General features: G+C 48.9%; 1 protein-coding gene across 1 annotated transcript in view; it reads right to left on the reverse strand.

The window, feature by feature from the left end:
- Positions 1 to 489: 489 nt before the first annotated feature.
- The window catches only part of DNAH9 (dynein axonemal heavy chain 9), a 130,524-nt gene continuing 106,831 nt past the window's right edge, over positions 490 to 24,182 (reverse strand). The window contains 7 exon segments of the mRNA XM_030961883.1: positions 490 to 770; positions 5,185 to 5,574; positions 12,819 to 13,001; positions 15,595 to 15,765; positions 16,521 to 16,712; positions 16,972 to 17,163; positions 20,240 to 20,467. Of these exon segments, the coding sequence (XP_030817743.1) occupies positions 543 to 770; positions 5,185 to 5,574; positions 12,819 to 13,001; positions 15,595 to 15,765; positions 16,521 to 16,712; positions 16,972 to 17,163; positions 20,240 to 20,467 (1,584 nt within the window). The 3' untranslated portion in view covers positions 490 to 542.

Here is a 24,182-nt window from a genome sequence, read left to right on the forward strand (position 1 = left end):
TCCTTGCAGGCCCTATTGGGGTCACAGAGACACAGACATAACCTGGGAGTCCATCAGAGAGATGGAACTTGTGTTAATCCCAGCATTGAACTGTTGACGGTGGTCACAAGGTTTTCAGGGTGAAGGAAGAGACGTAGATCTGACTCCATATTTCAGAAGGGTCGATTTATTATGTTATGATATATACATCTATTATAACTATACTAAAAAGAAAAAGAAAGGAGAGTTTCCAGAAGCTGCTAGCTACCTAAGAATAGAAAGTAAAGAATGAATAACAAACGTTGCTCTCCCAGACTGTCTCCAAGAAAGCTCAGTCCTGGATTGGCCACCAACTCCAAACATCCAAACTGGGCCAATCCAGGCAGACCTGTTACATTCCACAGCAGCAGATAACCTATTGTTTATGTCTGGTTGCTGTACTTCTCAGCTTCAGCAGGAAAATCCTAAGAGAGGATTTTTCATGAAAGAAATGTCTGTGACATTGAACTGTTTAAATGGTGTGACATTGGAGGGCTTTGCAGAGCAGGGCCTGTGCTGCTGCCTCAGACCTGCAGCAGCAAGGCCACCCCAGCGAGCACCCACTTGGACGGCTTCTCCTTGGTTTTCAGGTTAAAAGTCCACACGTAGGTCGGGCCTCTCTGGCGTGTTTTGTACACAGGACATGGGTACAAGCCCCTGGCATCCTGCTTGTCATCAGGAATGGCTCTGATGAACACCACAGGCATGGCTGGGGTGAGCTCCTTGAGCCTGGCCTCCGTGATTGTCCCGGCCTGCAGAGAGAAGGAGACAAAGGTCACATCCCCAAGGTGTCCACCAGCTGACGGACCTGAGCCCATGATCTTTATGCAAGCTGCTCCTGCTGGGGAGGTGCAAACAGCTTCTCCAGGGCTAAATGAGCCTCTTTGAGGAAGGAGATCTGGATCCAAGAGCTCTCTGTCTCACCATGACCCTCCTCAACTCACTAGAGTAGATAATCACAAAGCTCCAGCTGCCTGCACTCCCACCAGATGCTCAAACCCTCACACCTGAGCTGGATTTGTGTGGCAACAGCAGCCCTGGCCCTGTCCAGCCATATTCTGAACAAATTTTCACTTCTCCTGTCCTGGTTTCTATTGAGGTGCAGCTTGAGGCCATTTCCTCTTGTCCTATTGCCAGGGAACAGGGACAGGACAAGAGGAAAAGGCCTCAAGCTGTGCCAGGGCAGGCTCAGGTTGGACTTGAGCAGGAATTTCTTAGCTGAAAGGGTGATTAAACACTGCCCAGGGAGGTTTGGAGTGCCCATCCCTGGAGGTGTCCCAGGAACACCTGGATGTGGCACTCAGTGCTTGGGGCTGGGGACAAGGTGGGGATTGGGCACAGCTTGGCCTGGATGGGCTGGGGGATCTTTTCCAAGCTCAGTGATCCTGGGATTATTCTCAGGCATCTTTCTCAGAGGATTCCAGATCAGAATCATCTTGTGGGAGGTGCTGCTTGTGCTGAGAGAGAGGGTGGACACCTGAACTGGGATGGAGAACAGCCCCAAAAGCCACCACAGGCTTGTTCCCACCCTCATGGATGTAACCAAGAGAATTCAAAATTACTTTTCTGAGGGAATATCACCAATAAATATCAAGTCCCATTATTCTCCTCCAAGCAATGCCCTGCCCAGCAGGCTGCCCAATGCAGGAGAGGGAAAGAACCCTGCCAGGGCAAGAAATCAAGTTTGTTTCTCTAATTTGGGTCCCTCTGACATTTTCTCTCTCTCTTCTTGACAATAAAATACTCTGCACATCAATCCATTTCCAGGGAAAACTGCCTAATGGAGGCTAGAGAGACCAAATGAAAATAAACAGGGAAATGGAAACGAAACTTTTCAGCACTAAAGAAACTGCCTCTCACTGCAGCTGAGCTTCACATATCATCATTATTCCAAATGCTCTCGCATCAGAGTTGTGGGGTGAGATTCAGCCTCTCCAGCAGTTTATTTAGTTCTATAACGAGCAAAGAAAAATCATCCCTCTTGCCACACACCTCGGTTTAATTGTACTAATGCCATCTGTTATGCTCAGCTATGAAGAATCCAACTCTCATTTAGGATTTTATATTTCCAACGTGCTGAACAAACATTTAATAATTCGTATAATACCTTGCAAAGTAGCTATTTATGAAACATTATTATGCACTCTTCTTAAATTCACACCTTTCATTCCTGAGACTGGGTTTTAATCAACTCTTTCTCTTTTTTTTTACCGCTGAGAATACTTCAAATGTAATTTCCAAGAGATGTTCTACCTGTTTCTGGGTTAACAAGAGCTGAAATCTTCCTGAGGTACCTCTATGTAAGATATCATTTTGTTATGTCTGGGCTGATTCTCATTTGCATTTTTTATCGCTCTCATCATCAGAAAATTAATTCTGCTCTGAAAGCAGTTCTTCCTGACTAGCAGCACAGCCCTCGTGGTGCAGAACCACCATTCTGTGCCTGCAGAGCTCAGCCTCAGCTCCTAAAGGATCCCTCACTTCTGCTTCTCCCGGATTCCCATCAGGAAACTGAGAGTGGGGTGGGGCAGTTATCTTCTGTTCATTGGGCAGTTCTCTTTATCTCTTCCACAACCAATCCTCCCTCCAGGAGATCTCTGCTGTTAATGGGCCATTAATTATTAATTATATTCTGTTCATGGGCCAGTGAGTGTTCCTGCATGGTGATAAAATTCTATCAACCCATGGGGAGATGCTCCGCCCAGGGGGAGGAGCCAAGCATTCCTGGATACAATCTGAGTTTTTGGGACATCAGAGCAGCCTTTCCACTGGATTCTCAGAGGAACAGCTGCCTCTTCCACTGGATCTTCAGAGGCAGAGACTGCACCTTTCTCCAGGATCCCTGCTCCAGCAGAACCACCCCTGACACTGCAGGAGGGCTGAGCCACAATTCCAATGGGACTGCCCCCACCCAAATTTGCTTGGCTGACTCTGGCAGTTGTTTACTGCATTGTTTATTTTATTTTTATTTTTATTTTTATTTTTATTTTTATTTTTATTTTCTTCCCTAATAAAGAACTGTTATTCCAGCTCCCACATCTTTGCCTAAGATCCCCTTAATTTCAAATTTATAACAATTCAAAGGGAGGGAGTTTGCATTTTCCATTTTAGGGGAGGCTCCTGCCTTCCTTAGCACACACCTGTCTTTCCAAACGAAGACAAGGTCCCAGCACAGGTTCCTCACACCACAGCCCTTTTGGGGTCAGCAGGGAAAGGGGACATGGAGCCAGCAGGGAAGGGGACATGGAGCCTGCAAGGAGCACTCCAAGGTGGTCCCTGAGTGATGGGGTCACCGGCTTCAGCTGGACAAGGGGAATGAAAAACTCTTCCCTGTGAGGGTGGTGAGGCCCTGCCCTGTGGCTGCCCCATGCCTGGAGGTGTTCAAGGCCAGGCTGGACAGAGCTTGGAGCAGCCTGGGACAGTGGAAGGTGGCCCTGCCCATGGTGGGCTGGAATGAGCTCATTTTTAAGGTGCTCTCCAGCCCAAGCCAGCCTGGGATCCCGTGGTTCCATGGCAGGGGCTGTGCTGTGCACAGCTGCCAAAGCTCCATGGAGCACACGTGGTGTGAAACCCATCCCTGCCCTTGTCCCACCACGCTCCAACCCCCTTGGGGAGGGCAGAGCACAGTCTTGGCATCAAACACTCTACTGAAGAGAGAAAGAAAGCCAAGGATCAGTCAGCAGCTTGAGATGAAAGGTCTCCAAATGTCCCCTGCCACAGCATCCTTCTGACTGTCACTGAGTCCCAGTGACTTTAACAGGGCTGCAGCAAGAGCTCATTCGCACCCAAAATAATCTGCTTAGTTTCATTTCATCTAATAGCTGCCTGCTGTTTTGTAATGAATGTTTTATAAATTTAAGACACCCAAGGGCAAACATAAATGTTTAAATAAATAGAAAAATGTGAGTAGCAGAACATAGAAGGACTCTTTCCTTTTTTGGAGGCACAACCTAAATGTGAAATATTCTTTTAAAAGTGGAGGTGTTCCCCAGAGGAATTCTTCTAAACGTGGCCTGCCATTTTTATCAGAGGATTAATTTGGAAGGAGTACACAACCCAAAAGAGCTGTGCACCTGTTTTAAAAGTCCTGCATCCATTAATGCACACTGGTACTCACTGGATTGTAGGTAAAATGAATAGTTCCACTAGGTAGAAATTATATTTCAGTGGGAGCAGCAAACCATAAAAATATCCTTTTCCTTTCTGAGATAAATTGAAGCATGATACCCAGAGATTATGAATGGCTCCATGAACATAATTGCTCAGTATCTTTCAATCACAAGGAAAATGTAATCAGAAAACAACATTTACTGGTGTTGGGATGGTCTCTGAAGACAAATCCCATTGCTGGATGCAATCACCCACATCAGTTATTGGAGGGAGGCAGAGGGGTGAAGCCAAGTATTTCCCAAAGATTTCTGGCTTTGCACCACCAAAACCTCTCACTCTCCACTTCCAGCTGGTAAAACCCAGACAGAACTAATTTTCTGCTCATAGTGGCAAAGAAAACATAACAGCAGACACTGCATTGTTCTTAAATGGAGTATATGATATGCAGGACTGGGAATTTTTAACAGCTCTCTCTGTTCTGGGGTGTCCAGCTGCTTTCTGTCAGGTTTTTAGGGCATCAGAAATCCAGTGCTCCCTGTGGCAGGGGCTGTGATCTCCCAAGGGTTGTGTGAGGAGAAGAGAACAGCCAGGGAGCTGTGGGGGCAGAGCTGGGAGCTGCACAGGGCTCTGTGATTGTCTCTGTGAGCACAGCCCAGACCCCAAGAGCAGAGATCTGAGCTGACCCACTGAGATCCTCACTGCCATCTCCCAGCAGAGCCCTTGCCAACATTCCTGGCTGCCTGTGGCATCCCAGACCCAATTCAGGCCATTTCCAGAGCAAAAAAAAATCAGCCTGGAGCTTGGAACTGCCCAAGGAGATGTGATGAAGTGGCATCCATCAGGGAGGGCACAGCTTTAATTTCCTATCCTTCATGGAAAACCACTGCAGAGAGGGAGGTGATTTATGAAAAATTAGTGGAGAGTGTTGGATCAGAAGAGACAAATAAGAGGAGAGTTGTTGGATCAGAAGAGACAAACAAGTGGAGAGTGTTGGATAAGAATTTCAGGGCCACACCTGTGGCTTCTCCCTCAGCCCCAGAGCCTTGCCGAGCTCACCTGAGCATCCCAGCGTGCTCCCTCCATGAAGAGCCCGTGCACATAGGCCCCCTCACGAGGAGCACTGGCGAAATCCTCTCTGCTCTTCTTGGTCACATCACACTGCAGCGCCATCCTGTCCAGGGGCCACCTGTTCTTGCGGGCTGTGCTCTGCATGATGGCCGTCAGGAGGGCCTGGGGGTTGAAGAACCCCCCGAGCCACAGCGTGGAGGGCAAGGAGAAGTCCCTGGTCCAGGCTTCCAGCTCGCTGCTGCGGGCCAGCAGGTCAGCAAACCACGAGCCAAGGCTGGCCATGGAAGGGTAGGATCTCCTCACCCAGGACTCAGGCACGGTGCCAAAGAAGAGGGAGTTCTGCAAGGTCTCCATCTCGCTGGTCATGGTCAGCTCTCCCTGGGGAGAAAGGGTGTCAGCATGATATTTTCTGAAAAATCCAGGATTTCTTCTCTTGGGAAGCTGAGAAGCCTCAGAGAGGAATGAAAACGATAATTTATCTGATTGCTTCTCCTGTGTTTGCTGCTTTGGAATGTGGCTTGGACATTGCTCACCAACAGGTGAATGTTTGATTGGTTCCATGTGAATTGTTTTAATTTAATGACCAGTCATGGTCCAGCTGTGTTGAGGCTCTGAGGAGTCACAGGTTTTTATTATTTTTTCTTGATAAACTTTCTGCTGTATCCTTTTTCTTTCTTTAGTATAGTTTTAGTATAGCATGATATAATATAATATAATATAATATAATATAATATAATATAATATAATATAATATAATATAATATAATATAATATAATATAATATAATATAATATAATATAATATAATATAATATAATATAATATAATATATCAGCCTTCTGAGAACTTGCAGTCAGATTCTCATCTCTCACCTCATCCTGGGGGCCCTCACAAACACCACGAAGGGCACAGTGAGCACTGACACTGCCCAGCAGAGCCTGCCTGGAAGCACAGCTGGGCCAGGGCATGAGGAAGAGCACAGAATCCCACACAGACACTGCTGGCCACATACTCTGGGTGACTTCATGAATTTGGGGTTTTCCTGCACACTTTCTATTGCAAATTTCTGCATCCTGCTGTAAAAATACTACTGGGAGGAAAAGCTGTGCGCCAGTGACAGCAGCAGAGGTGTCTCTTGGTTGTCCCAGTGTTATTTCTATATTCTCTCATGGACTCACAGATTTTCAGGGGTGTAAAGCTGTTCTCACTCACTGCCAGGGCAGGATGCTGAAGTTTCTGATGATCTACTCTAAAACTGTCCAAATATTTGTTATGTTGAGTCCTATCCCCCTCCTCTCCTCCACTTCCCCTCACTCCTCCCCTCATTTACTGCTTTGCAGTGCAAGATTTTCTCTTTGACTACACGTGTTGTCTGCAAATGTAATCACAGCTCCTTCCACAGCAGGGAAGGAGCACAACAAAGTAAGATATGATATGATTCAGCCAAGTGAGATAAAGAGAAAGGTTTGACTTTTCCTTTGTGCAGCAATTAATTAGTTTCAAAGCTTTTAGAAACCTGTATCAGTTCTGCCAGAAGAGCTGAATTCCAGGACATTCCACTGAAAGACAATGTGAGGGTGACTGAACACTGGAACAGGTTGTCCACTGTGGAGTCTCCATTCTTGGAAATGCTCAAAACCCACCAGAACATGGTCCAGAACAAGCTCTCAGCCTGTCCCTGCTCAGGATGGGCTGGAGCAATGTCCTGACCAACTCCTCCGTGATTCTGGCTCACTCAAACCAAGCAGAATAAAAAGAGAAAACCTGCAAATGCCAGCTCAGCTTCCCTGGTATGGAATGGTCTCCACAGTTCAATCTCTGCAGCTCAGTGCTCAGCTGGAGGGGTACAACACCCCCAGAACTTTGGAGACCCCAAGATAATGTCCATCCCCGCTCTCCATTATAAGCCCTTCCTTTTGTTACCTTATCATTTGGCCAAAATTTGTCTCATTTACAATTTCTCTTTGCCTCAGGCTAAGTGTTTTTTGGAAAGATTAACTGAAATCAGTGGAGCCATTGCTGAGAACAAGGGGGAGGGAATTGGGTCAGGCTATTCACATTAAAAGATTCCAACTGTTCTTTCACAGGACTTCAGTGCCTCCAGCAGTGAGGTCAGCAGAGGTGCCCTTTGCTGGGACACCACAAAAATCTATGAAGCTTTAGAAAAAGTTGAAATCTTCTTAAAGCAGCCCCCAGAGTTGTTTAGCAATGCTTGGCAGAGTCCAGCAGTTCAAGATCTCTGCAGTTTGTTCCCATGCTGGCCATGCCCTGTGGGACACACTGACAGCTGAGAATGACCTCTAATATCACCAAATCCAGCCACAGAATTGTGACTTGGACAAGGGGTGGCAATCAGAGTTCATGTGGGGAAGAAAGTGCTGTTGAATATTGGTAGGGGAACAAGGGGATGCAGAGTGTGCAAATAAACCACAAACAAAATCAACCCCAGGAATCTGTAACACAGGCTGCAAACCTCTCCCCAAACCCTGCCCAGATCATGGCAGGGAAGGAGATGGGGACTGCAGAAAAGGCTCCTCAGAGGGCAGCAGCAGCCCCTGAGCTGGGATTCAGAGACACCCTGGAGAGCAAATTTCTGGTGGATAGAGGAAATCCTGAGTCCAAAGCGTTTAAGATGGGTTCCGAAGCTACAACAGCAAATAAGGTGAAATGAAGAGCTGGAAGAAGCAGCACTTGCAATTAACTAAAATATGAGGAACAATCTCCTGAAATGTCCATCCTGATCTCCATCCTCAGGGGAAACTGGACACAAAGAGGAACCATCAATGGGCTGGGCTGAAGCCATGGCAGGACCATGCAGGGAGAACAGGAATCCTGCTCTGGCCCCAGCAGGACAATGGAACAGGAGCATTCTGTGCTCCTGGAAGTGCTTTGACGTGGGTAAGAATATGGCAGAATGTGTGCAAGCAGCCAAATTGATTTAAAGACAGCCCTCCTTCGATCATATATCATGTCTAGTTTTACTTTCAGGAAACAAATGAATTAGCAAATGTAATTCTCAGCAAGGCTTGAGAAAAGCAATTCCTAAAGCCTGCGCACTCAAGCATGCTTTGAGTCTCCTGTGAGGGTTCAAAGCATCTACAGCAGCAATCTCATAGAGTTGTCCAAACACAATTATGCATAAATTTGCATTTCAGATGCTGAATACTAAAGTGCATCAGAAATTATTCAAGTTACTTTTTAATTTTTTTTTTTCCCAAACGCTGGGAGTAATTTTCATTTAAAGACACCCTTGAAGGAAACCCTAATCAGCCTGCAGCCATTCCCTCAAGATGAGCACACTACAGACACAAACTGTTTCCTCAGTTCAGGTTATTTTCACTTGATACCCAGTTTGCCTATCAAAATTTGGTCTTTGTTATTTTACAATATATATTATCCTCGTTTTGGAGGCTCATCCTTCACCCAAATTGCAAAGCAGAGGATCTGCTTGCAAAAGATGAGGCTGGTACAACATTAACATGCAAGTGCTTCAGCCCAGCCTCTGGTTCCACCCAAGCCAGCCAGAACAAAGGGCTTTGAAATGCAACATGCCAGTTATTTCTGATGGCTACCAGTCTATTGCAATTTCTCTTCCTCCTAATGGGATGTCTCCTATTTTTGGACCAAACAATCACTTTCTGCTAGGACGACACGATGAATTATTCAAAAATTCAAATTAGGCGTGACATTTCCGATTCGCCTTCTTTTGGCAGATCCTTCAGTCAGTTAAAAACAATAAGCCTTGTTTTCTCTGGGCTTTATTTATTCTCTGCTGAGCTCTGTGGGGCCTGGCTTGTAAACTCTCCTCCTCTGAGTGCTGTCAGTGCAGGCCTCCAGCCCCAGAGAGGAACGAGCCCTGACAGCTCTTTAATTGTCAGGAAGGGCAATTACAGCAGGATTTCTTCAGGGTAAGGCCAGAGTCAAGTGAGGGCAGCACCAGGAAGAGCCTTCAGCCCCCTCTGGCTGCTCTGTGGTCCCCCAGGGGTGGGAGGTGACGTGAGGGATGCTGAGCAGAGTTTTGGGTCCATGCACAAGCTCTAATTCAGCTCTGCAGGGACCCACACCTGACCTTGGGCTGCAGACACAAGAACTGGGCTCGAGTTTTGCCAAGGTAAACCTGGTTTGGATATCAGGAAAGCTTTCTTCAGGCTGTGGGCTGTGAAGCACTGGAACAGGCTGTGGTGCAGTCACCAGCCACAGGCTGACAATATTCTGATAGAATATTCCCAGCTGGAAGGAGCCCTCAAGGATCATGAGTCCAACTCTTAGACCAGGGATCGAACCCCCAGCCTTGGTGGGGTCAGCACCAAATGAGCCCAAGTGCCCAAAAAACCATCTGGATGTGGCACCTGAGGCCATGGTTTAGGGGTGAGCACAGTGCTGCTGGGGGGAAGGTTGGACTTGGGGATCTCAAAGGGCTTCTCCAGCCTTAAGGACTCCATGGTTCTTGGAATTGCCCACTGATGGCCTCTCAGAGCCTGCAGATGTGTCTGCAGCAAACACCAGATTTGCCAAACACCAGAAATGCCAAAGGCTGCTCTGCTCTGTTGTTCTCCTCCAGTCCCAGCCCCTGGGTGTCTCTGAATCCCAGCTCAGGGGCTGCTGCTGCCCTCTGAGGAGCCTTTTCTGCAGTCCCCATCTCCTTCCCTGCCACGATCTGGGCAGGGTTTGGGGAGAGGTTTGCAGCCTGTGTTACAGATTCCTGGGGTTGATTTTGTTTGTGGTTTATTTGCACACTCTGCATCCCCTTGTTCCCCTACCAATATTCAACAGCACGTTCTTCCCCACATGAAATCTAATTGCCACACCTTGTCCAAGTCACAATTATATCTTGTTTGGGGCTCTGGGATTGAAACATTAAATCACTTCTGTTTACCTGTCTCAGGAAATGGAATTTTCAATTCCACTGCCTTATGCTAGAAAATAAGAGAAATCTGTTTATGATAATTGACTACATAAATATCAGCTTCTTTCAAAATGGGCTGCACACACTGACCCACCACCTGTGTCCAGGATATCTCTGCTTTAACAAGCACCAGCAGCCAATGCAGCGCACACACACCTGCAGCTGCTGCTCCAGCCTGCAGCTGGGATTTGGGAGCAGCTTGGTGCCCAAACCCCGAGCCAAGCGTGCCCCTCCTCATGCAGGGTGGGCAGCTGAAGGTTTCTTTTCCAAGCTGCCCCTGGGAGAGGTTTGAGATGTCATCCCATCTCAGGCAGGCCCTCCTTGCCCACCCTCAGCTCTCCTGTGAACGGGCTGGTCCAGGCCATGCTGTGCACATCAGCTGTGGGAGCTGAGCATCCCCCTGAGAAGGGATTGTGAAAAATAGCTCCTCACTTTTCATAGTTTAGGAAGGTTTATTAAACCTTATCAAAAATACAGCAGAAGACTGAATAAAGAAAAAAGGTTATGGTGCTGGGAGCAAAAGATTTTCCCCGCCATGTGCTCAGCACCCACACAATGTCAGGTTTTTTTCCTTTTTAACCCTTTAACCCCTCCCAAAGTTCTGTCCATCAACCCCTTCTTCACTGTCCAATGGTGGAGATCTCTTCCTCAAATCCTGACTGGAGGTCAGTGTCACCATTGTGACAATCTGATCCTCCCAGCTGTCCTTTGATAACCACCTGAGGGGGTACAATATAACTATAAATCTATAAAACTTTTCTTAACTTATATACATGGTATTTGTCCATTAATTGTGAGAGCCAATCACTGCATTACTCATCTATCACAGGATCACAGCCTGCCACTCTGGAAATGATGGAGCAGGGGGTGCCCCCTGACTGATGGCCAGGAGATGGCCCAGGACCCAGCTGTGGCAGGAGGGGGAGGCAGGGCAGTGCTGAGGCTCTGTCCTGCCAGCTCCAGGCTGCATTGCTGCGCTGCACTTGTGCCTCCCCCAGGGATGGACAGCAGCTGGCTGTGGGGAGGGGTCCCTGGGGGTGACAGGGTGGAGGGGTGGGGCTGTCAGAGAGCACCAGCACTGCCAGGCAGCTCCTCACTCCCTGGTAGTGCAGCCTGATCTCTGCTGGCTCATCCCTGAGGGGCAGAGGAGCCTTTTCTGTTTTGTCCCACTGAGTGCCTGGGGGGGATGCAGGATCAATCACAGCCCTCCCTCACACCCTGCAGAACCAGAAATCTGCATCCCAACTGGTGTGGAAAAGGCAGCAGCCAGGGGGACACCGACACCCCTGCCCTGGGGCAGAGGCAGGGATGAGCAGATCCCTGGGATCCTGCCTGGGGCAGAGTTTGGTTCCACACCAGGTTGGGGATCAGCTGCAGGGGAGCCCCATGGATGGGGACACTCTAGCAGGTCACTCACACCCAGAAAGGGAATTGTATCTTTTCCTGCGATTTTAGCATTTTTCTCTTACAGCTCTGGACATTTTGTGCCTTCACACAAAACCAATCTTTGATTTCAGCTCAGCCCGTGCCTCTGAGATATTTTGTTCCAAGCTCCCCTCGCTCATGGACATTTTATGCAAAGATTTGATTTTTGGCTCACCTTTAACTGGGCCATGTCTCAGTTTGTGAGTGACCTGCTGCTGCTGTGGCACAATCTGGGGTGGCCAGAAGTGCTCATCCCCTGTTCCCAAAAGCCAGGCACTGCTGTGTGTGCCCGTGGACACTGTGCCACTGCAAATCCTCCTGTGAGCCCTGTGGAGTCAGGCTGGCTTTGCAGCCAGCAGCAAATTCTTCCCTGTGACCCCTTTTATTCCCTGAGCAGCACCCTGCAGGATTTTCCAGCTCTCCTACTGATGCCTTAAGATTTTAGCTTTTATATTTATCAAATCCTGTAGTGTATTAGTGTATAACTCTAAACTCCATATAAAGTGTAGTTAACTGCCTTCACATTTTGGTCAGACAGAACAATCCCTCTGGGTCTGAGATCCAAGGACACATCACAGGCCCAGAAAAGTATAAACAAAAGTGAATTATGGGGAGCAAACTGGGGAATATTACTTCATTACCTGAAGCTGTAATTGGAGAATTAACTCCAGATGTGCAAACAGACCAAACTGATATCTGTATAAAAAAACTAATGAGCATTGTGATGCCCTAATTTTTATCTTTCATATTTTCCAGGCTCTGCACTGCACTGGTAAATAACTCTGAACTCCACAGAAAGTGTCAGCAAGGTCTCCTCCCAGCTCAGGCACACAGAACAATCCTTTCCCAGCCCCAGAACCAAGGACACCGCTGCAGCTTCAGCCCCAAAAAGTGCAAACAGCAGGGGATGGAAGAGAGAACCTGGGAGGGTGGGACTGCATCCCCTGGAGCTGGGATTGGACACTGAACCCCAGCATGGAAATGGACCAGAACTCATAAAAGGGTGAGAACTCCTGACCCTGAGTCCATCCTGGGTCCATCCTGGGTGCAGCCCTGGCTGGGCTCGTGCACTGCCCCAGGTGGATCCTTTGAGGCCTTTTAATAAATCCTCACTTTATTCCTTTATTTCTGTCCAGCCTCTGCTCCAGGAGCCTCTTTAGGCATCAATCACCCATCCTGGGTGCAGCCTCTGCCAGGCTTCGCACTGCCCGAGGTGTTCCTATGGCAGGCCTTTACCAAAGCCCCATTTATTCCCTTTTCCAGCCCCAGGGAGCCCCTCAGGCCATCAGTACCTTCAGGCCCAGCTCCAGCTCGGCCAGCGAGCGCCGCATTTCGGCCGTGAGCGCATTCATGCGCTCGCACTCCTGCAGGGCCACCACGGCGTAGGGAGTCCTCTCCTCCAGCCGGGCCAGCAGCTCTGCCATGTTGAACTCGTCCGGGAGCTTCTCTAACATCTCCTCCAGAAGGGTTTGCACCTGTGCCAAAGGGAGGAGAGAGAGAGAGGGGCTCACAGCCTGAGCTGAGTGAACTCCCTCTGCCTTGTCAGTGTCTCCCAAACCATCCCTGTCAGCCCTGGGCACCTCTCAAAGAGCTAGCCCTGTCCTGTTAAAATCCACACGCTGACAGAAGTTAATGTCAGATGAGCAGCTTGCAAAGTGATGGTTTTAAAATGTCCCCGTGACATGTGGCAGCCTCCTCTCTTCTCGGCTCTCTTATTTCTCCTGAGGTCACACTCACGAGGAGATGGATGGGGCTGGAGCCTCAGCTGAGCCTCAGGACAACACAGCTTATGAGCTGGTTTTCTCTGGTGTACTGATGGAGAGAGGTGATTACATAAAATTGAATTTTAAGCTGAATTTGGCATTCCGGACTAATGGAGCCATGGAAGAAAAGCGTAACGAAACAAAATTATGTTCCGGTCAACACCACAGCTTCTTCAGAACTCTAGGTACTAAACAGGGAAATCTCCAATGCAAGAGGATCTTTGTAGTGTCTAAAAAATTAAATAAACTCCTTTCTGACAATGAGGCATGGAGCCCCTGCTGTCCATGGGCTCAGCTGCATTTCCCAGGTTTAATGTGGAAGGTCTTTGCTTTACTTCTGAGCTGGAACCTGAGCAAGACTTCTGCTTGCTGGGGCCCTTTGGGAACATATAACACAGTTAAAATTTCACGATTCAAAGGGCCAAACTTGGCATGCAGGGCCAGTGCCAGCTAGGGCAGGGTAACTTTACAGCCAGGGCCACCAATATTCATATTTTGGACCCTGTACTCCGATTCCCTCCTGTTGCTGCTCTTCCCAACCCTCGGCTCCTGTCAGCAGTGATGATGTGTGGGCTGTTACTGCAGCCACACAGGTGGCTAAAGCTGGAAAAGCTCCTCAGCTGCACCTCGGGGGCACCACAGAAATATCTGCTCATTTGAAATTCCCCTGCAAGCCCCTGTGGCTCTGATTCCTTCCCAGCAATTACAGCTCGTTTGCTGTAGGGTGACCTCAGAAGTCTGTGGGAGGAACTGGACTTATCAGAGCCTCAGGAAAATGACAGGCTCACATTTTCCCTGGGAGCTCCCTAAAATCACCTCAGCCAAACCAGGCATGGATATCCTTCAGTGGAGGAGCTGAGACAAGGCTTTGCTCACTCCCATCCAAGGACCAAGTGGAAGGGACAGCTTGGATAATGACAGGGAAGAGAATGAGCTGTGGGAGTGTGTCCCCAGGCACAAGGCAGGTCACACTCTGCTTGCTCTCAGGTAGATTCTATTCCCAGACAGAGCCATGAGGACTTCTGTGCTCCTATGAGAGTGTTCTTGCCTGTCACCAGGAGTTTGCAGGGTGGCCATGACCTGTGCCACCACTGCTGGGGCACTCCCTGACCATCTTGCTTCTCTGATGAGTTTGTGTTCCAATAACAAAAGGAGCGGGAGGGAGAAGAGGAATTCACATTTGCTATCTCTGAACATCTTCTTTGGCTTTGCTACCCCTGGATTATTCCCCTCACCTCAAATTTGAGTATGAACTGAAAATTGACCATGCTGGGCACTTTTAGGAGCCCCTTAGGGAAGGCAGTCAGTTCCCCAGCTTCACACCAATCCAAAGGAAGCTCGTGTGAAACCACAGCTTTCTATGAGCTGCAATTAGCCATTCATTAAATTGCAAATCTTCAAGCACAGAGCTGGCACCTTAAGACTGCAGGAGTGAAAACCTGAGCATGTGTTGGCTGATTCCAGATCTTGTCAGGGATGTTTGGGCCGTGTTTTAATGAGCTGTGAGTTTCCACAGGGAGGGCTGAGATCAGCCCAGGACACAGGTGCAGCAAAGGAGTTCAGCTGGAAAGAAGGAATTACAAGGCCCTGGGGAGCTGGGGGGACACGGTGGCAGCAGCAGGAGGAGGCTGAGCTCTGGGTGGCACGCTGGGGTGGCAGGCAGTGTGCCAGGGGCCCATTGCTATGCCAGTCACAGGGGCTGCACAGGGACTGCTGCTCAGGGAAGGTTTATTTGCAGCACCTTCAGAGGATGATAACGAAGGCTCTGCAGTGCACGGGGTAATTAAGAGGCACTGTCCTGTTACTGCCAACACTCAATTACATCCCACCAGGGTGGTGTTCTGCATAAAACCAGGCTTTAGGCAGGCACAGGCAGAACACAGAACCATGGACAAGCCTGATGGATGAGACAGGCATCAAAACCCAGCAGCTGCCCCTGAGCCCTCTCACCATCTCCTCCTGGGTGCCCACAGCCCTGAGCACTCTCACCATCTCCTCCTGCGTGCCCACTCCTTCTCTGCACTCTCACCATCTCCTCCTGCGTGCCCACTGCTCTTCTGCACTCTCACCATCTCCTCACAGGTTCCCACAGCCCCTGATCCCTCTCACCATTTCCTCCCAGGTTCCCACAGCCCTGAGCACTCTCACCATCTCCTCCTGGGTGCCCACAGCCCTGATCCCTCTCACCATTTCCTCCCGGGTTCCCAAAGCCCCTGAGCACTCTCACCATCTCCTCCTGGCTGCCCACAGCCCCGAGCACTCTCACCATCTCCTCCCAGGTTCCCACAGCCCTGATCCCTCTCACCATCTCCTCCTGGGTGCCCCCAGCTCCCTGGCCCGTGCTGCTGTCCCGGGGCTGCAGCTCCAGCACGGTGCGCAGCAGCCGCTCCGAGCGCTGCGTCAGGAACCCGATCTCGGCGTTGGGGTGGAGGCCGTACAGGTAGGGGGACTCTGGAGGCAGGGCATCATCTATGTACTGCACAGAGACATCCAGGAGCACGTTAGGAACAGCTCAGGGCACTTTGCCTGCAGAGCTTCACTGCTGGAGTCATCTCCCCAAGAGGTCAGCCCGGGCGGACCCAGCTCTGCCTGTTGCTGAAACACCGGGGAAGCGATGGAGGAAGGAGAGTGCAAATGTTTACAGAGCTGCTTCTGCTCCTGCTGGGAAAATTCTGTAATTGCTGGAGTTCAGCTTGGCTCCGTGTCTCAGGCTGGACCTTCTCTAGCAATTATCTGCTGTGCATTTCAGCATCAGCATCCTGAAATCTCTTGTGGGAATTGAGCTTCCAGTAGTTAAGTTTTATGAACAAAACCAGCCTGATGTGCCTCTGCATTTGTGTACAAAGAGCAGATGAGATCAGTAAGTAGATCAACAAGACCCTTCAGTGATTCTCATCAAAACTGATGATAAAAAGAGCTTGAAAGGGCCATTTTAGCAAACAGTATGTGGATGTAATTTTCCAGGAGCCCCACTCAAGGCTCGAGCACCAATACAGTTGCTCTATTCATGCATGAACAGAATGAGCCCATGATGAAGTAGCAAATTACCATTAGACTTGGTTCATCCAGGGGAATGCTGAAACATCCACAGAAACACAGCATAATGGGAAATAAGAGGAACGGTGCGGGAGCACTGCAGCCCTGTTCCTGCCTCCGAAGGCAGATTATGGGGTAGTTAGGGAAGACATTCCATTTACATGCATAAATAATGCCAGCAAACAAAGAGCTTACCTGGTGATAGCCATTGTAATCCATGTTCCCTGGGAGAGGAAATCCAGGAGCAAGGCAGAGCTCTCCCTCCAGCATTTCTGGCTTGATAAACTCTTCCAGGTAGGTTCTGCAGAGCCGCCTGTCCCAGTCATCCGTGATGTGCCCTCCGTACATGATCTCACCCACAAGGTAGCGCAGGTCATCGTAGGGGACCTGGGCGTGGAGCAGGCTGGGCTGAACCCAGGCACTGCCCTGCACCCTCAGGGCTCCCCCCTCAGCAAACAAACAGCAGGCAGGAGTTAAACCCTGCCCCAGGAAAGCTGGGGCACAGCACAGTGCGAGTGCCACTGAGGTCTCCCATCTCCTCCCAGAAGCGCCCCAAACTGTGACGTTCTAAATGCAAAGACACCCAGGAAATGGCATTTTCAGACAGCTTCAAAGCCCCCAGAGAGCCCCGCCGTGGTGCCCCCACCTTGGAGCTGGCCTGCAGGTAGTTGTAGAGCACGTTGACAGAGATGGTGAGGTCCCCAGTGCTGAAGGGGTACGGGCGGTTCCAGCCCTGGGGGCCGAACTTGCGCCGCTCCGCCACCACCGCGTGGAAATAGCACAGGGCAAAGAGGATGCTCCTGAACTCCTTCTCCTGGCTGCACATCTCCAGGGTGTCCTGAAACACAGGGCAGCTGCCCTCAGCCTCAGCAGCTCCCAGGGAACCCAAACACGCCAGGCTTTGGACAGGGTGAATCACAGAATCAGAGACCAAGGCTCAGAAATGCACCCAAACCATCAAGTTCAACCTTCAACCAAATACCCCCTTTCACAACTAATTGTGAACCATATTTTTTGAACAATTCCAGGGATGTGTCTCCACCACTTCCCTGGGCAGCCTGTTCCAGAGCTTTACCAACCTCCCACTTTAGAAATTTTTCCTAACATCCAACCTGAACCTCCCCTGCTGCTGCTCGTTACCTGGGACAAGAGGCTGAGCAAATTGTCCTGCAGTTCATTTTTGTATCACACACACACGTATTTCAAAGTCAGAGGCTTTGCATTGCAGATTTATTGGCAAACTCTGGCAAATATTTTCTGACTTAATATTCGCTGTTGCCAGCTCTGAGTGGCTTTGCACAGGAACACACGCAGGGAAGGAAGGACACGTGCACCCACTCAACGCCCCATCACCTGCATGTGCTCAACATCCCTCACCAGGAAGATGGGGAGGCAGCCACAGAATCACAGAATTCTCTGCTGGAAGGGACCCTAAAGTCCATGTTTTTCCAGCCCCTCTGCCATGGGCAGGGACACTTTCCACTATCCCAGGTTGCTCCAAGCCCTGTCCAACGTTTATCTTTAAAAATGCCATGTTAGACCTTTAATCCTCTGAGAGCATCACAAAGCTCAGGGTCTGTGCAGGAAAGGGGGAATCCATTACTCTGGAGGGTGCAAGACGTTGACCAAGTGCACAGGACAATCAAGAACATCCCAAAACCTGTTTTCCCCTGGATTGGGCAGCACTCTAAGCTCCCTTTATCTGCATTGTGATGAAGAACTGCTTCAAATCCGTGCAGAACACCTTTCTCACTTCAGGAAACATCCCCAGAACAGCCCAGTTAATTCTCATTTGGCCTCTCTTCAGTTATCAATTCTTCTTCAGCTACAAAGCAGAACAATTTCCCCTGCACAGAATAAAGGGCCTTCTTTGTAGCCTTCAGCTGAAAGCTAAATTTGAACATCTCTTCTGTATAAAGCAGGGAAATGAGGTGTAAAAGGGACCCCACCCACTCGCTTCAGGATTTCTGATAAGAGATGTTTCATAATCCTCCAGCAATTTAGAAAATGCTAATTACTATTGATTGAAATGAGCAGAGGCAGGATGAAAATGTTACTTGGGGTGAAGGTTCTCCCCTTCCTTGTTCTCCAGGCCATTTTGTGGAGCTCAGGATGATGAATGGCAGTAGATAAGTATGGAATAATCTTCCCTGACCACTGGCATTAATCCTTGCGTGGTGCCTCCCCTACACCTGCTCAGCAACGTTCCCTCCTGCTCTTGGGATTCTCTCCACACCAACATCTGAGTGCAAAACCAGCTGTGAGCTGCCCCATGACCCAGGGCCCACAATTGTTTGGGGCTGCTCTTGCCTCATCCCAAATAACAAGAAACTTAATGGAGAGAAGCACAGAATGGTTGGGGTTGGAAGGGACCTTAAGTCCCAACCAGTGCCATCCCTGCCCCAGGGACACCTCCCACTGTCCCAGGCTGCTCCAAGCCCTGTCCAGCCTGGCCTTGGGCACTGCCAGGGATCCAGGGGCAGCCACAGCTGCTCTGGGCACCCTGTGCCAGGGCCTGCCCACCCTCACAGCCAAGAATTTCTTCCCAATATCCAGTGTAGATCTATCCTTCTTCAATTTGACGCCATTCCCTGTGTCCTGTCCCTCCAGGATAATGCCCCAAGTCCCTCTCCAGCTCTCTTGGAGGTACTGGAAAATCTCCCTGGACTCTTCTCTCCTCCAGGCTGAACAACCCCAGCTCTCTCTATGCCTCTCCTCAACAGAGGTGGCCCAGCCCTCTGACCAACTCAGTGGCCTCCTCTGGACTTGTTCTGTGTTTGGGGCCCCAGAGTGGGACTCAGCACTGCAGGTGGGGCTGCACAAAAGCCAAGCAGAGATTTCTCACAAGGGAAAAGAGCCCTGCAAGATCTGCAGGGTGTGTTCCCAGCTGGATGGACAGGCTGCAATAATGTCAGCACCAGTGATCTAATGGGCAGTTTCCACTATCCCAGGTTGCTCCAAGCCCTGTCTAATGTTTATCTTTACAAAATGCCATGTTAGACCTTTAATCCCCTGAGAACAGGACAGAGCTCAGGGTCTGTGCAGGAAAGGGGGAATCCACTACTCTAGAGGGTGCAAGATGTTGACCAAGTGCACGTGACAATCAAGAACATCCCAAAACCTGTTTTCCCTTGGATTGGGCAGCACTCTAAGTTCCCTTTGTCAGCATTGTGATGAACAACTGCTTCAAATCCATGCAGAACACCTTTCTAATTTCAGGAAACATCCCCAGAACAGCCCAGTTCATTCTCATTCAAGTCACCTTCAGAGGGTCCTGCTGTGGGGGCTGGGTGTGAGGAGTGCCAGGGTGGCAGGACATGGGACCCAGTGTCCCTAGGACGGGAATCAGCAGTAACACAAGTGCTCAGCCCTCAGTCCTTGAGGGAAATGGGGTCATGGCTGAGCCCCCTGGCTCCATCCTACCCTGGGGATGTTCCCAGGGAGTCCTGCAGGGATGGGATCCTGCCCTGCTCCTGTCCCATGGTGTCCCATCAGCTCCAGCCCACCCAACCACGCTCCCATGTCACAGATATCTTTTATGAAAAATCCTTTCCTTAGGATTCTTCCTCCTGAGAAGCTGAGAGGCCTCAGGAACAAAATGTAAACAATGGTTATCTGCTGCTGTGGAATGCAACAGGTGCATCTGTGATTGGTCTCATGCGGTTGTTTCTAATTAATGGCCAATCGCAGCCCAGCTGGCTCGGACTCTCTGTCCGAGATACAAGCCTTTGTTATTCATTCCTTTTTTTTCTATTCTTAGCCAGCCTTCTGATGAAATCCTTTCTTCTATTCCTTTAGTATAGTTTTAATGTAATATATATCATAAAATAATAAATCAGCCTTCTGAAACATGGAGTCAGATCCTCATCTCTTCCCTCATCCTCAGATCCCTGTGAACACCGCCACACTCCCACCTGGCTGAAGTTGTCCAGGGCCTTGTGCAGGTTGGCGTGGATGCCGGTGGGCGCCTCGCTGGTGATTTTGATGGAGTTCTGCAGGATGCCCTGGGGGATGAAGTGGCTCTCCAGGCACGGTGCAGGCTCGGCGCTCAGGAACACGCGGAAATCCCGGTGGCTGCCCTGACCCAGCTGCTCCAGCCTCTTCTCCAGGGAGCTCAGCCACTTGGCCACCAGGTGGATGTTCTGGCAGGGACAAAGGGACAAGGCTTGCTCAGTGCCCCCATCACACCCCCATGGGCTGGGCAGGCACCAAATCCAGTCCACTGATGGATGCCCTCTTGTTGAAAATTGCAATGCAAGATGTTTTCCATTACCATCTGTATGGCAGATTATCTTTTGTCAAGTGGGCAGTTTGCCTTATCTCTCTCTTTGAGTGACCACATTCACACCTCCTTCAAGAGAGGACATGTGCTGATAACAGCTATTGAATGTCACTGCATGACTGATAAGAACTATAACATCCCATTGTGAGAAGCTCCACCCAGAGGGAGGAGCCAAGCATTGCTACCCCGATATAATCCAGACGTTTTTGAGACACCAGCACGGCTTTCTCCGCTGGATTCCCCAGAGGAACAGCAGCTGCCTCTTCCACTGGATCTTCAGAGGAAGAACACATCCTTCTCTACAGGACCCCCTTGCTCCAGCAGAACCACACCTGATACTTCAGGAGGAATGCAGCCACATTTTCAATGGGAGTGCTACCAACACCCTGACCCACAGGTTGGGTTCTGACTCTGTCAGTGTTGCTCTAGTATACTTCATCGTTTATTTTATCCTTTTTTTTTCTTCCCTATTAAAGAACTGTTATTTCCTGCTCCCATTTTTTTTTCTTGAGAGCCCCTTAATTTAAAATTTATCACAATTTGGAGGTGTGGGGAGAGTTTACATTCCCTATTTCAGGGGAGGCTCCTGCCTTCCTTAGCAGACTCCTGTCTTTCCAAACCAAGACACCTCTGGAATTTGGGACTTGGCCCAGGGGTGTCAGAATTCAAGACATCCCTCTAGCTGCCCTAGGCGGCCAAGACCCCTGCGAGAAGGCTCAAAGACCCTGGCACAAAGCCCAAGATGCCTGTAGTTTTGATTATGACTCATAGAGCAAGTTACCAACCTTATATGAAGATCTGCAAGCCACAACAGTTTAAGTAAAATGATAGTGAATTTACCACGAAGTGAAAAATAAATTGTTAAAGTTTTTAGAATAGAAGTTCAAAGAACAAAGTAGAAGAATCTAAGCGTGTCCAACCTTTCTCCTTCTTCCTAGCCTCCATCTTCTGCTGTGATGTTGGCACTTTTAAATTAATTTAGAGTAGAAGCTCACTGTCTAACATAAGTGATAAGTATTAGAAAGTAATTGTAAATATTGTACACATAGTTTTTAATATTAAAAAAAATAACACCACCCCAGAAGTGAGTAAAGTGCCTTAGACTGTCTTGCTGAGCAGACCTCGGCTAAACAAGAAAAAAAATTATAGATAAGATACAATAAACAACCTTAAAACCAAAATCTGAAAGCTCTAACTCCTTCTTTGAGCACTGAGCTGAAAAAAGAAACTTTCTAACGTATCTCAAAATCACTCAAACCAACTAAAAATCTGAAGACAGGGGTGCCTGTGTGCAGCTCCCAGCCCCAAAGAGCCAGGTGCAGCATTCAAACTTTGAATTTAAAAATTCAAAATAATCATTATAAATCAGCAGCAGAGCAGCAAGTCACAGCTGGGCTGGTTGGGCTCTTGGTGCTGGAATTCTCCTCATTTCAGCAATACCAGCTGAGCTTATTTCTGGGGAAAAGAGTTGTTATTCCTGGGGTGTAAAGTTGTTATTCCTGGGGTGTAAAGTTGTTATTCCTGGGGTGTAGAGTTGTTACTCCTGGTTGTAAAGTTGTTATTCCTGGGGAGCAGAGTTGTTACTCCTGGGTGTAAAGTTGTTATTCCTGAGGAGTAAATTGTTATTCCTGGGGAGCAAAGTTGTTATTCCTCCCCCCATCCCCATCGATCTCAGATAAAAACATTTTGATCATTTTGATCAGAATTACAATGAGGACCCTCCATAGGAGCTCCTGAGCAAACAAGTCAAGCAGGTGATTTCACAAAGTCCTTTAACACAAAAGGATTTATTTATTTATTCATGCAACTAATTGGACACATCCCTCAGAAGATTAAGCAGAATCATGGGGAGATGGTGAAATGGATGAAGTTGAGCCTCAGTTTTTCCCCTGGAGTCCTATACAGCATTATAGTTTCCAGGCAAGAAAACAGCTTTTTTTTGTTATATTAGGAATGGGATTTGTGGGCTGAACTACCCTTGTGTTGAAGGCAGGTGTGCAATCCAAACTGGCTGTGTTCACAGGCACTTGGGATGGTGATTTATCCCAGCCCAAGAAAGGACAAGGAACTTGCTAAACCTAAATTAAAAGCAGCCGCCAGAAAGATAAACTGCTTGGAGCTGGCAAAGAAATTACATAAAGGAACCATATTAGAGGCTGAGAATAAATATATATCACCTATAAATGGGGCCAGAAAGAGCTCTCATGGTTAAATAGCAGAGTAATGGAGATTATTAGGAGTAAAATTACATTTCTCAGAAAGTGGAAGTTGTGTCCAAATGTGTAAAAACAGAAAAGAGCACAAAACCCAGCCATGGTAAAGTCAAAAAGTACTTACAAGAAGCAATTTTTTGAAAACCATAAAAGCTATTAATAAAGCCTTTTTCCAGAAACCAGGAACTTACCACAGAGTCTATAAAACTGTAACATGATCAAGGTCTGCAGGGAGTGCCCATGGAAGGCCAGGCCAGCCCAAAGCAGCCCAAATTTGCAGGAATATTCCCTGGGGAGGCTCTCACTGTTCCAACCTGGTGGAATCACTGAAACCCTGAGGCTGGAGATGCCCCTGGACATCCCCCATCCCACCCTCCTGCTCCCAGCAGGGTCACCCAGAGCAGGTTTTTAACTGGGTCCAGTTTTGGGTTTGGATTTTTGCAAGGGTGAAGTCTCCACAACCTGTCTGGGCAGTGTGTGCCAGTGTTCAACCACACTCAGAGTAAAAAAATTAAATTAAAAAATAGTATAAGATAGTGAAATGAATGTTTAAGGGAAGTTTGTATCTCAATTTTAACCCTTTGCTTCTTGCTCCTTCACTCAGCTCCGCTATGAAAATTTTGACTCCCTCCTTTACCAGGAGGGATCTAAACACACCAATAAACCAAATTTTCCAAATCCTTGCTGTCTCTGAGCCAAACCCCAGCTTTTGGAGGTTAAATAACCCCAGCCTCTCCTCATATAACAGATGCTTCATCTCTTAATTGTTGCAAGGACTCTTAAGCTGAAGCAGCAGATGAAGAGCTGTTCAGAGGAGTCCATGAGGTAATAAATGAGAAGAGGTCTCTGGGAGCAGATGGGCTCACCCAAAAGGACCCCACATGTGCAGGGTATGCAGCAGAGCTCAGGAGGCAGCAGCCAGCCTGGCAGGGGCTCCAGCAGGGCAGGAATCACTCCCCAACAGCACCAGCTGGGAAAGAACAGCAATCTGAAACTCCAGCCCGTTTTAGAGAGCTCAGATATGTGAGGATATCACAGTCTGGGCTGGTGGTGCTGTTGTTGTCCCCCAGACTGGGTTTGAGCAGTGCTGGACACTGGAGGGGTCAGTCAGTCCCTGCTGGGCAGGGTGGACATGGCCAAGGAGCAGCCTGGGGGACAAGGAGCTGTCCCAGCTGTCCCCAGGGATGTCCCAGGCCATGGAATCCTGCTCAGCAGGGGCAGGAGAAGGCAGGAATGTTGGCAGGGAGGGTGTTTGCCTTCCCCAGTCACCACAGGGTGTGACAGAGCCCCTGCCTGCCCAGGGAAATGGGGAATGAATTCCTTACTTGGCTTCCCTGCCTGGGCAGCTTTGGCTCTCCCTGT

The sequence above is a fragment of the Camarhynchus parvulus genome, chromosome 18 (assembly GCF_901933205.1).
Source record: "Camarhynchus parvulus chromosome 18, STF_HiC, whole genome shotgun sequence".
Classification (NCBI taxonomy): Eukaryota; Metazoa; Chordata; class Aves; order Passeriformes; family Thraupidae; genus Camarhynchus; species Camarhynchus parvulus.